General features: G+C 42.7%; 1 protein-coding gene across 2 annotated transcripts in view; it reads right to left on the bottom strand.

Annotated features, from left to right (window-relative positions):
• Nucleotides 1-12,876, bottom strand: part of arhgef39 (Rho guanine nucleotide exchange factor (GEF) 39) — an 88,455-nt gene that overhangs the window by 14,693 nt on the left and 60,886 nt on the right. For both annotated transcript variants that reach the window (XM_070896677.1, XM_070896676.1), the window contains exons 7-10: nucleotides 9,893-9,963; nucleotides 9,294-9,422; nucleotides 5,945-6,174; nucleotides 3,600-3,688 (exon numbers count right to left, since the gene is read on the bottom strand). In XM_070896677.1, the coding sequence (XP_070752778.1) occupies nucleotides 3,600-3,688; nucleotides 5,945-6,174; nucleotides 9,294-9,422; nucleotides 9,893-9,963 (519 nt within the window). The remainder of the gene's footprint in view (nucleotides 1-3,599; nucleotides 3,689-5,944; nucleotides 6,175-9,293; nucleotides 9,423-9,892; nucleotides 9,964-12,876) is intronic.

The raw sequence follows: 12,876 nt of genomic DNA, 5'->3' as shown, positions 1-12,876 counted from the left end.
GACTTTCTTTCCTGTTGTGGCTGTTGTTGGTATCATTGAAGTGCCCTATAAAATTTACAATAAAAGATATTTTGCATCAAAACTGAATCATCTTCCATTAGGACCACACAATATTTAGGGTCAACTGTAAAAAAATTAAAATCCCTCACCCCTACAGTCACGCGTGCCTGCCGCCCCAGTCCTGGCAGGAAAGCTAGCCGATGCGTTCTGTAGTCAGCAAGGTAGGACTGCTCTATTTTCAGTAGCTGATTTATCTTTCATTTATTTGTGATGATGTTGTACAGCTGTTGTGCTGAAGATGTGATGTTGTGTAGATCTTTAGAGCTTTGGAATCCTCTAACTCACCTCCCCTCCCCTCCCCTCCTCTGCCCTATTCTCTGGCTACCTGCGCTGATTTCTTAAATATAGGTAAGGTTTTTCTGTGCCGACAAAAGTGGTCACATACACTGGACTAAGTTAGTTTGGAGTAACTTTCAGCTAGCCAAATTTGCTTCTATGGCCAGAAGAGGTGTAAGTGGCTTGTCATGCCCCCTTTTGGAGAGAACTAAACTAGAAAAAAACCTAACTAACTGACTTACATTGGAGCAAATTAAATGGGGAAATTTGCAATTTTTAAGTTACTCCAAAAAAAGCTACTTACTCCAAAAAAAAAACGGGGCAATTCTTGGGGAAATTTGGGCCCCCAGAGGGGAGTATCATCAACTGAGCCAAGCTGACACACAGTGACCAGAGAGGAGTATTACCAACAGAGCCAAGTACCTTTGTTTAAGAAGGGAGAAAGGGATAGACCGAGTAATTAAAGACCAGTCAGCCCAAGTGAAAATTATTGGAAAAAATCCTGAAGGACAGGATAAATCTACATTTAGAAAGGCACGGATTAATCAGGGACAGTCAGTATGGATTTGTTAAGGTCGTGTCTGACTAACTTCATTGAATTTTTCGAGGAGGTAACCAGGAAGGTCAATGAGGGCAGTGCGTACGATGTAGTGTATATGGAGACTTTAGCAAAGCTTTTGATAAGGTCCCACGTGGCAGACTGGTCCCGAAAGTAAAAGCCCATGGGATCTAGGGCAAAGTGGCAAGTTGGATCCAAAATTGGCTCAGAGGCAGGAAGCAAAGGGTAATGGTTGATGGGTGTTTCTGTGACTGGAAGGATGTTTCCAGTGGGGTTCCGCAGGGCTCAGTACTAGGTCCCTTGCTTTTTGTGGTATACATCAATGATCTAGACTTGAATATAGGGGGTATGATTAAGAAGTTTGCAGATGATACAAAAATAGGCTGTGTGGTGAATATTGAAGAAGAAAGCTGTGGATTGCAGGAAGATATCAATCAACTGGTCAGGTGGGCAGAACAATGGCAAATGGAATTTAATCCAGAGAAGTGTGAGGTAATGCATTTGGAGAGGGCTAACAAGGCAAGGGAATACACATTAAATGGTAGGACTCTGAGAAGTGTAGAGGAACAAAAGGACCTGGGTGTGCATGTCCACTGATCCCTGAAGGTAGCAGGCCAGGTAGATAAGGTGGTTAAGAAGGCATACAGAATGCTTGCTTTTATTAGCCGAGGCATAGAATATAAGTGCAGGTGGGTTATGTTAGAACTGTATAAAACACTGGTTAGGCCACAGCTGTAGTACTGCATGCAGTTCTGTTCACCGCATTACAGGAAGGACGTGATTGCACTGGAGAGGGTACAGAGGAGATTTACAAGGACGTTGTTCGGAGTGGAGAATCTTAGCTATGAGGACAGATTGGATAGGCTAGGTTTGTTTTCCTGGGAACAGAGGAGACTGAGGGGTATAAAATTATGAGCTGCCTAGATATAGTGAATAGAAAGGGCCTATTTCCCTTAGCAGAGGGATCAACAACCAGGGGGCATAAATTTAAAGTAATTGGTAGAAGGTTTAAAGGGGATTTGAGGGGAAATTTCTTCACGCAGAGGGTTGTGGGGGTCTGGAACTCACTGCCTGAAAGGTTGGTAGAGGCAGAAACCCTCACCACATTTAAAAAGTACTTGGATATGCACTTGGAGGTTGTAACTTGCAGGGTTATGGACCTAGAGCTGGAAAGTGGGATTAGGTTGGATAGCCTCTGTCGGCCGGCGCGGACACGATGGGCCGAAATGGCCTCCTTCCAAGATGTAAACTTCTATGATTCACATAGTGACCAGAGGGGAGTAGGACGTAGTGAGCCCAGTTGACACATAGCTTGTATTCTACAATTAATAAATAATGATTAAGGCAAACACTTGATAATGTAGTTACAAATGGCAAAAATCAGCAAACATTACTCGGCAAATGGAATGACCAGTATTCTAATGAATCAAATGCTGTGGTAACACTGGCGAATCACTGGGAGGCCCAGCAGAAAACCTTGAACGACCATTACAAGTTCATTAACTTGGGAAACAAAATATTTTAACCTCATTAGCCAAAAGCTGGCGATGTTTGAAAAATAACTGAATTTGGCCACACGCGGGATATGGGGAGGTGACCCACGAATAAAGCCAGCAGTCCCACACTCCCGAGCAAGCGTCACACTGAAGGGGAGCACGGATTAGAAAATTAGCGCTCCAGCCTCTATAGGTGAACTTACCCAATGGCCTCTACTTGGGAGAGCCTTAAAGGCAAAGGGAGCCCAAAATGATCTCTCCTTTAAATTATTGTGATCTTTCACGTGGTGGGAGGAGGTAAAGTTGACAAAGTATACTGTGGTCCCTTTCATGTTGGTCCAATTAAAGGCGACACGTTACTTGGCTTGTGTATGGAGCAATAATTTGAATGAAATAATCTGTAGCAAGAAGCTGTTCAGGACACTAATGATATTGATCGCAAATGAAACAATTTAATACTGTGCATAAATTTAGCAAATTGCACATTGCTGAACTAACCGAGGAACTGATGTGGCACTCCAGAGGGTAAACACATTTCTACCATGGAGCAAGGCAATGTTACAATAAAAGAAATAATGAACTTCAAACTGCTCTGGGTTTTTAAGCGAAACTTTCAAGGTCTTGGGAACGGTGGCTAACCGATGCTTTGACAATATCATCTTTAACAAGGCAAGTAAAGGGAAACTTTTAACAAGATACGCTCACTCTCGCAGCCACTCTGTGCTCGACGCCCCGCGGTGTACATTTTATAGCAGGCCTCCTTCAGGTGGAAGGGTTATGCAGAGCTGCGGCCTGAAACACATTGCGCCTGGGGTTCTCACTGTGACCCTGCCGGTACAGATCCAGCAGGGGTGACCTCAGTAATGGCCAGTGCGCGCCTACCACCGAGCTGGTCAGTGCTAGCTGATTAAACTTTTAACAGCATCCCTTGTGCGATAAAGGGCAAAATGACAACTTATCCCCATCGTCAAGGTGTCTGTATAATAAACTAATTAGTAAACCACACAGTCTGTGGAGCTTTTAATGAGCGCTATCGGCTGACTTCTGTAATAATAACCCACGTCTGGCCCCTTTAGGGATTCAATTAAGGGAAAGACTGTCATACGCACGGTCTGGCTGATCAATGAATCCATTCCGACCTTTTGTCGGCAGTTCTGCACAAGGTCAATGGGAACAGCAAGGACAGCCAGTTTGGCAAAGAGACCTACCCGATGGCAGCAGACAGGCACCGGTACCAGTCGTTGATGTCCTCCTGGTCATTCGACATCACGAGGAGCTTCTCCTCGGAAAAGGTTAACTAAAAGACAACAGATTTTTTTTTTTTTTTTAAAAAGGGGGACAGATTAGATTTTGCTTCTTGGACTTCTGCCCGTTTCAAAGCAGCTTTTTGAACTTTTACACATAGCGCGACTGAAATGATGTCGGTCAATAACGCGCAAGTCCTTCAATTTATTCTTCCTGCAGATCCTTCATGAAATATTCAAACCATTTAAGAATGCAATAGCACGTTATCATCAATAACCATCATTGACATGTTAAACGTGCACCAAAGATTAGCCCCGTCCAAAAACAAAATCACTGATCTGGCCAAAGCCAACATTTCTTGGTTATAAAAATATATAGGCATTTTGAGGAGGGAGATAGAAGTGAGCCAACACTAAAGGAACATTTACTTCTCGACTAACAAATGCGCGGATTTCTTGACCACGTTCATTAAGAGAGCCACCAGAAATCATATTTGAATGATCACAAGGAGGTTCGGCAAAAAAATATATATTAACATGCTGTAAAATACATTCGCAACGCACAAGTCAAAACGAATAAAGATTTCAAATGTGCTGTCATCAAATGTATTATCTAATTATGAAGTTCACTGAACAGGCCAAGTGAAACTGTTGATAATATTAGTTCCCTGCCTTCTGGGAATACTTAAGATTTATGCACAAATAGATCCAGCGTCTGTGGAAACACAGTAATTAAGAATTTGTCAAGGAAATTTGACTCTCTGGGGCAGAAATTACGTTGTAACACAGGAACAGCAGTGCACCAGCATTTGTACTGGGCATAATTCAGGGTGATTATTTATACATCAAAAGCAGCCCGCAGTCCCTGCCATATAATATGAAAGCGCCAGCACATTAAGGATTGCAGAGTCTACTGAATTCTCTTTCAAATCTGCGTGTGAAAGTGGAAGATATTTTCATGAAGCATTTCATTTTGCATATAAATTGGAGCGCAGATTGTGCCTCGGAATTTAGCACTGTCAAATTTAATTTCTCTTTAATTCTTCAAGCTAAGGATGCGCGTGGCTCACAGGGCTGGCTGCAATTTTCAAATGCTTACAGGTAGCATCCAGATTGATAATCTGCCTTCGTGAGAGAGAGAGAGAAAAAAATGAACATTGATATTATTGCACTATTAACCTATATGAATTTTGCTTCACAGGATAATAGGATGATGAAATGCCAACAGAGTTATTAGAGAAAGCCAACTACTTGAATAAAGTGGTTGACAGAATTGGCAGAGACAGACTTGAACACATAACTAGCTCAAAACGTTTAAGAGTCCCTGTAGGTGAAAAACTGAAATGCTATACTTTCTTTCTTCCCCAAAACATATACATTTTTAAGTCAATAAAATTACCCATTCTCTTTGTAACTCAACGCTTTCTATACTTCTGATAGTAATTGTAATAGGTACTATCGGGTAACTACTTTATGAATGAAAAGGCTGAAAATGAAATTGCCTTTGATATATACAACAACGCCCCCCCCCCCCCACCCCCCGAGATGTCTGCGCTCCTCTAATTCTGCCCTCTTGAGCATTCCTGATTATAATCGCTCAAACATTGGTGGCCATGCCTTCAGCTGCCTGGGCCCTAAGCTCTGGAACTCCCTCCCTAAACCTCTCCGCCTTTCTACCTCTCTTTCCTCCTTTAAGACGCTCCTTAAAATCTACCTCTTTATCCAAGCTTTTGGTCACCTGCCGTAATTTCTTCTTCGATGGCTCGGTGTCAAGTTTATCTGTTTTGTCTTATAACACGCCTGTGAAGCACCTTGGGACATTTTACTATGTTAAAGGCGCTATATAAATAAAAGTTGTTGATATATACGTGCAGAATTATTCCAGCTGATTAATACCCAGATTTTATTGAACGTTATGTTGTAGCATTTGACACTCATCTTGCAATGGAACGAAAACCCAAGTATTGTTTAAAATATCATATTACTTTGCTTAAGTGCCATTTTTTGAATGGTAATTGTAATCATCGCTAAGATTTCTGTAAAATGGCTGGTGAGAAAGTCAGAGAAAATGTATATAAAATGGCTTGCAAAGTCAACAAAACAGACACAATGTATTCAGCTTATGCAAAAGGTGACAGCTATGTGGGAACAAGTGTTTACAGCTTTGAACTAAGTCAACAAGTTCTCAAGTCAAACACGTAGGCAGTCGATCAAAACCCCCAAGCTAGAAATCTATGAAGGCAAAACAATCTTATTGACGACTGGTGTGAGAGTAAACGTTAAGTACGCGTTTTAAAATGAAGACTTACACTAATAAGCCCTCCCTGACTCTTGGTGTGTCCGAAGACTTTCTCGACAGTGCCCTCGATCAAAGGGTAGGCCCTCTGCCAGGCAAACTTGTCGGAATGCACGGGATGGAGTGGATGGCACGGTTTGGCCACCAGGAGAATATCCGAAAACAGGAAGAACATCGTGTGTTTCAATTCCTCGCCCTTAGTTGGCACAGTGGTCAGCCAGCCCTCGCGAATATATTTCCTTCCTGTGGTAACAGAGAGAAGGAAAGTTGTTGAAAACAAACTTTGTAATAAGTATGGAAAGTATAAAGGAGTTTGAGCTTTCTCTCTGTAGCTTCACTGGAGAGTACAGGAGGTCTATAACTGGCAGATCTATCGCCGAAAAAAAATCCAAAGATGAAAATCAAAAGGAAAATTCTCTTCAATCGACATAGTTGATCTCAGCAGTTTACTTTACCTTACTTTTAACTATTGTTAACCATTATAAGTCCAGGAGATTTCTGTGAAACAGCAAAAATACGTATTTTGATGAGACATTTGGACAAAAAAGTAATAGTACATTATCGATTCTGTAAATGTGCCAAAAGATCTTCATGGTGTGTTGAACCCTCTCCTCCCATAACCAATAAAGACTTGCATTTCTATAGCACCTTTCACAGTCTCAGGACATCCCAAAGCGCTTTACAGCCAAAGAAGTACTTTTTAAAAAGTGTAGTCACTATTGTAACCTAGGAAATACAGCAGCCAAACTGCACAGAGCAAGGTCCCACAAACAGCAATGTGATAATGACCAGATAATCTGTTTTAGCAATGTGGGCTGAGGGACAGATATTGTTGAGGACACGTGATATACTCTCCCCTGCTCTTCTTCAAAATAGTGCCATGGGATCTTTTACATCCACCCGAGGCTTCGGTTTAGCATCTCATCTGAAAGACGACACCTCCGATGGTGCAGTGTTCCCTCAGCACTGCATTGGAGTGTCCGCCTAGATTATGTGTTCAAGTCTCTAGAGTGGGACTTGAAAGTATAATCTTCTCACATAGTCGAGAATACTATCAGCCGAGCTAAGTCTGCCAACAATGTTAAGTGTTTGATTAACAACTCTTACAGATCAATACAAAGGATAATCCTGTGCTCCCAGAAGGGAACCCGCACTTAAAGGGAGTCTGAATCAAGGATACGGCTACAACACTGTAGTACCATTCTCCGATCTGTGGCTTTCGTGAGGTGCAACTCCCTGTTGGGAGCATCACAGGGTAGAATTAGCCCGAGAATGGTTAGTGATCGGTTACTGTGTAGCCCAAGGACAACATTGTGCGACTGCCGTTCTGTTCAAGCACTTGTACCCCCCAGTGATGTTCGCTGCGAATATCCACGACTGGCATCAGCTAAGCAGAACAGACATTAAGGGACCGAAATTGCCCTCTGGAGGGAACTTCGGCCCTTTTGTGTTCAAAAATGAAAGGGGCAGTGTTGGGTGCGGCAGAGAGTTGGGAGTGGGGCGGAAGGCGGGTGGTGTCATTTAGCACCGCGCCGAGTAGGTCAGCGCAACGCAACGTCGCGCTGACGCATAGCAACGTCACTCCTTCATTTAATGGGGAGGGACGCTGCGTGGCCCAGCAAGGCTTCCTTGGACCTGCCGCCCAGCCACAGGCAGCTTCCTGCCGCGTGAAGCTGTCGGGGGCACAGACCAGCGGTGGCTGCTTTCCTGCGGGGCAATTTCCCCCACATGGTGGGGAAGGGGCTGCCGATGGTCGGTAAGGGGTTGGCGTGTGGATAACAATGAGTTTGAGCGCCAGGCATGGGGACAATTCCGGATGGGTTGCACCATCCACCTGCCCCCGGTCGGGAAGGCCTTACCGCCAGGCCTTAAAAAAAGGAACAATTTCGGCCCCAAAAAATCCTGTTGACGTGGACTATAAGATTTGTGCTCAGGCATAGGTAGAAGCTGAAGAGTAAACTTAACCTTGGTGAAAATAAAGGCAGACTACAAGTTGCACCAAAAATTGCTTTCTCTTTAAGGCAACGTTCAACATTCCCATGGCCATTTTGTAAAACTTAAAGACAAAAAGTGGATTGTGAGTTCTGAAGAATGGAATTAAAATAGTTTGTAAATATTTAAAGCCAAACTAAAACGAGAGACTAAGGTGCAAACGCTTAAAGGAAAATCTGCTAACTTTCCACAAATACCTATTTTTGAATCAACAAAATGCAATTAAAACCAAAACACAAAGTTATGCAGAAAATTATGAATATTTCTGAACCCAACAATGGTTTTTAATAATTGCCACTTAACAAAGAAATGAACATTTACCTCTGCAAGGTTTTAGTCAAAATGCCCTTGAAAAAATTGTTAAAGCAAACTAATTTAGGCTCTGGATGCGATGGAAACACAGATGCTCATTAGCACAGATTTATTCCACACTCAGTGAGTTGTGAACCTGTCCGTTATTGTCTTCCCTGGTACTTTAAGCAGGACTTTGAAAAGAGAAGGTTCAAAGAGCAAGACTTTCATGCTACCCTTTCTATGTCAAACACTTTCAACTTGTGGGTTCAAAGTGAAACTCAGCAGCTGTTCAAAGGGCTGTGGGTTTGCAGGGAGCAAGGACGGAGCAAAAGGTTGCACTACAAAGTCTTCGAACTTCTCAGCAGTAATATCGTGTACAAAAGGTAAGACCCGTAAAAATAAAAAAACATATTGTATTGCTTTCACATATAAAATACTCGCCTTTGCCTAAAATGATGCATATTTAGAGGGGTGGGGGAAAAAAAGGACAGATAGCTTCTGTCTAAAACAAAAGAACTAGTCGTCTCTTAATATTAAACCAAATGAGAAGATTGAAATTGAAAAATCCCAGAGAAGTTGGACAAGAATACTTAAGAAATGCCTACCAACATCTAAAAAAAAAACTGCCTTATACATGTCGGGTATTCATCTCTCTCTCACTCTCTCTCTAGCCTTTTTATCTGTCTGCCCACAATATTTGGAGCGCCATTAATTGGTCCTCGGGGAGGTTGACAGACTTCAGCTTTCATGACTAGGTTCTTTGTGCATTTACACATGTGGGCATCTCTCAGGAGATAAACAAAAGGAGAAAGTGTGGGGGGGGCGGGGGGGGAAAGAGGAGGCCAACACTGTGCCTTCGATAATCTAGGCCCAAAGCCTTCAGTATTCACAGCAAGACGACAAAATTAGTTAAACTAATTCTTTGAAACCCGTGACCGTTTTGTATTCGGCCACGTCGTTAATGTTGCTGTAATCATTCGAGTAACTTCGGATCACCACCTTCTGCATTTCGGCAACACATTCAAGATCATTTCCCAAGAACAATACAAAAGGAATTGCTGATCACAGGAACTAACCTGGAGCCAACACCTTGCTCCGATGTCCTTTCAACAGTTTCTGCACTCTTAGCATCTGCAGATAATTTTCATGCCGCCGAGCCTGGTCTTGAATGTGCTGCGAAACTTCGGAAACTGCTTTTACTGCATCTGGAAAAAGCAGCGTAGGCATTTTAAAAACAATAAATTTGTTTTAAGACAGAAAATACAGGCGGCATTTGCTTGACCTTTGTAAGAGTTGTATTAACTGAGCATGGGCTTGATCACCATCCCTATGCCAACGGTAAAACGTTACCGCCGAGCTTTCTCTCTGCTTGTCCAGAGATTGAAGGAATGATTCTGCGTTCCAGCATTCCTGGCGGGGAGTGGCGCTCCCAGGAGAGCGCAAGTTGGGAAATCATAGGTGTGGACCGTGCTTTCCCCCAAGATGCACTCCCTCTCTGTGTTGGGTCATCACTTAATTCAAAAAATATTACGTAGAAACCCACTGATTTATGTGGGCGATATTTATGGCTCCATTCTGTAACAGTCATTCAATAATGTTATGCATATCCTCTTGTACTGGAAAATATAGTTTGATTAACATTTTAATATACAAAGGAAGGAAAAGTCAAGCTTACTTGTGAGCTGCTGAAATTCAGGACTGTTGGGACTGGTGTTCTCAATTAAATCTCGCAGCAAGTGTTTGTATCTGAAATAAAATTAGATTTGTTTTTTAATGCTCTATTATTTTCACTTGCAAAGCAAAAAATTTAAATGATTTGTTGGCAACAAAATAACAAACATGCATTCACCAGAGAACTCAATGTGTGTCGCCATTTTAAAGCAATTGTTTGATAAGCGAGAGAGGACCTAGAAGCAAAAGAAAGAATCACTTATAGAGAGGGTGACAGAAGTGAAAAGGCCTATTTTGTCCTGGTAGGGGTGGGAGGAGAGGTCTTTGGTTTCATGGCTCGAGGGGGGGGGGGGGGGGGCGGGAGGAGGGGATAAAGGTGAAGGCACCACCCCCCCCGCCACCCCACTGAAAGCTGGTACTGTCCTCAAAAATTAGTCCGAACAATAGTTCGAAAGAACAAAACCTTAAGAATTGACAGAAGGAAGTGTCTATCTCAACCTGAAAAAATACACAAATTGCTGCCTCCTAGATAAAGCTTTTCCTTTTTATTCCAAGTTATCCACACGATTACCATCAGCATTTATACCACTCAACCCACACCACTCGTTTATGATTTCCTGTCCCTTTAAACTAATATTTCCCTCCCGAGGATTTTAGGTAGCTGTTTGAAAATTGCTTCAGAAGGGGAGATGCACAAACGGCAGGGGTGTGGGGAAAAGCAGGTCTCCCAAGTGTTCCGGTCACCACACATCTTTTAGCTTATTTCCGACCTGTTAAAACTATTCCACTTACACCGCTAAATGCTTTGTTGCTTCTGGGAAGGCAACTTTTAAATAAAAAAGGTTAGAATTATTTCTGCCCCTTTATTTCACTTGCCTGCAACCTCACCGACCTTGAACTGATAGGACAGGTAAAGAGATTCAAAGGTGTCTCTCATTACTACCGATACTGTGCCTGTGATGTCAACGGGAAACTGCTTTTGCTCTAGGCCAAAGAGAAATGAGCTCGCGGTGGGAGGCACCAGCTGTAACCAGAACTTCCAGCTAAAAGCAATGATGGCAATCCAGCCCTGATTCGTCCATTTCTCTCTCCTCTCTAACCCAAAGGTCCCAACTCATGCTGGTAAGGGTGCAGGTAGCCCGACGATACAAGTGGGCAATCTTCATTAGTGAGCCTGGACTGTGTGTATTCAACTGCAGCGGCATCACATGCAAAGTCTGATCCTATCCGCACCTATTGTCGACACTCGTATACTTCCCAGAAAGGGATGGCGGGGGGGGGGGTGGTGGGGGTGGTGGTGGTGGGGGTGGCGGAAAGAGATGTTTATATTGGATAGGGACCAAAAGCAGACACCATGGTACATATCCCCTTCCAGTTAGACACTTTATAATCAAAATGTTGTGTTTGTTTTTTTCCTTAGTATTGTTGAATTTCAGCTGCTTCAAAGTACAGATAAATCTGAAAATTAAAAGGATTTAACAAGCAGAGTATAAACCACAAGTCCTTTCCTCTTCGAAGTGGACAGGCACCCATGCAGCTATCTATGGCTCATGGAACAAAGCACTGAATATTTAAAAATACCATATTAATGATCGCACAATAGCTAGAGATGAAGGTTATTCTGCCCACACTACTTCATACACCCAGAAGAATCCTAAAGTCTCCCTAATGCAGCATCCAATTGTTTCTTAAAAGGTTTGAGGGTTTTTGCCTCCATCTCTGTCGGAGTCCAATACTCTGATGACTGCAATTTGTACAGTACTCAGTGTGAAGAAATATTTCTCAGATATCAGTCCTCCTTCCACCTTTAATTTGAATCTATGTCCCCTTGCCTTACTCTCACTATTTAACTGGACTAGTTAACTATGATTTTCATCCCATTTAACTCATGTGCCTCTTATAAGATCACCTCTCCGATGTTTCCTTTCCGAGCTGAAAAGTCTCTAGTCTTTTCTCGTAAATCAGATCTTTCTCACGTGACTCCGCTCTGCACCGTTCCCAGTGCTGGAGTGTCTCCCGTGTGACTCGACGATCAGGACTGGATGCAGTACTCAAGGTGTGGTCTGGCCAGACCACAGTACAGTCTGACCAGGACTTCCTCGGGCTTGTATTCGACTGCTCAGCTATGCAGTTTAACGCGATATTGGCTTTGCTGATTGCTGCTCTACTTTGGTTGGACATGTTGCCCACTTATTGTTACCGAGACTCCTAGGTCACATTCGGGCTTCATCCCTAGCTATTTCAACACCAATTCATGGAGTACGTGATCAAGGCTTGCAAGCAGAGATATTTCCAACGGCCCAAGAAGTTTTAAATATATTACCACAGGGAAATCTAAAATGACAGTAATGAGAGGCAAATATGACAAATGTACTTATGGTTTTAAGATATGACATTCTGATACCAACAGGTTATTCATCAATGCTCATGTCTTTAATTAAAATGAAACACAATGACATAATACTACAGGGGAATATCTAATTTGTGGTCATCGTCTGTTAATGGCTCAATGGAAAAACAATATAATCGCAAAAAGGTAGCCAGCATTTTAAGTATCTGGTGTAAACAATTTGTATTTATATAGCACCTTTAATGTAGTAAAACATCCCAAGGCGCTTCACAGGAGCGTTATGACAAAAAAATTGACACCGAGCCTCATAAGGAGAATTTAGCAGATGACCAAAAGGTTGGTCAAAGAGATAGATTTTAAGGAGCATCTTAAAGGAGGAGAGAGGGGTAGAGGTGGAGAGGGTTAGGGAGGGAGTTTCAGAGTTTAGGGCCTTGGCAGCTGAAGGCACTGAAGCAATTAAAATCGGGCCTACTCAAGAGGGAGAATTAGATGAGCACAGATATCTCAGGGGTTTGTGGGGTTGGAAGAGATTAGAGATAGGGAGAGGCGAAGCCATGGAGGAATTTGAAAACAAGGATGTGAATTTTAAAATCGAAGCATTGCTTAACCGGGAACCGATGTAGGTCAGCGAGCACCAG

This window comes from Pristiophorus japonicus, chromosome 13, assembly GCF_044704955.1.
Source record: "Pristiophorus japonicus isolate sPriJap1 chromosome 13, sPriJap1.hap1, whole genome shotgun sequence".
Classification (NCBI taxonomy): Eukaryota; Metazoa; Chordata; class Chondrichthyes; family Pristiophoridae; genus Pristiophorus; species Pristiophorus japonicus.
This window is presented reverse-complemented; position numbering and strand designations above follow the sequence as displayed.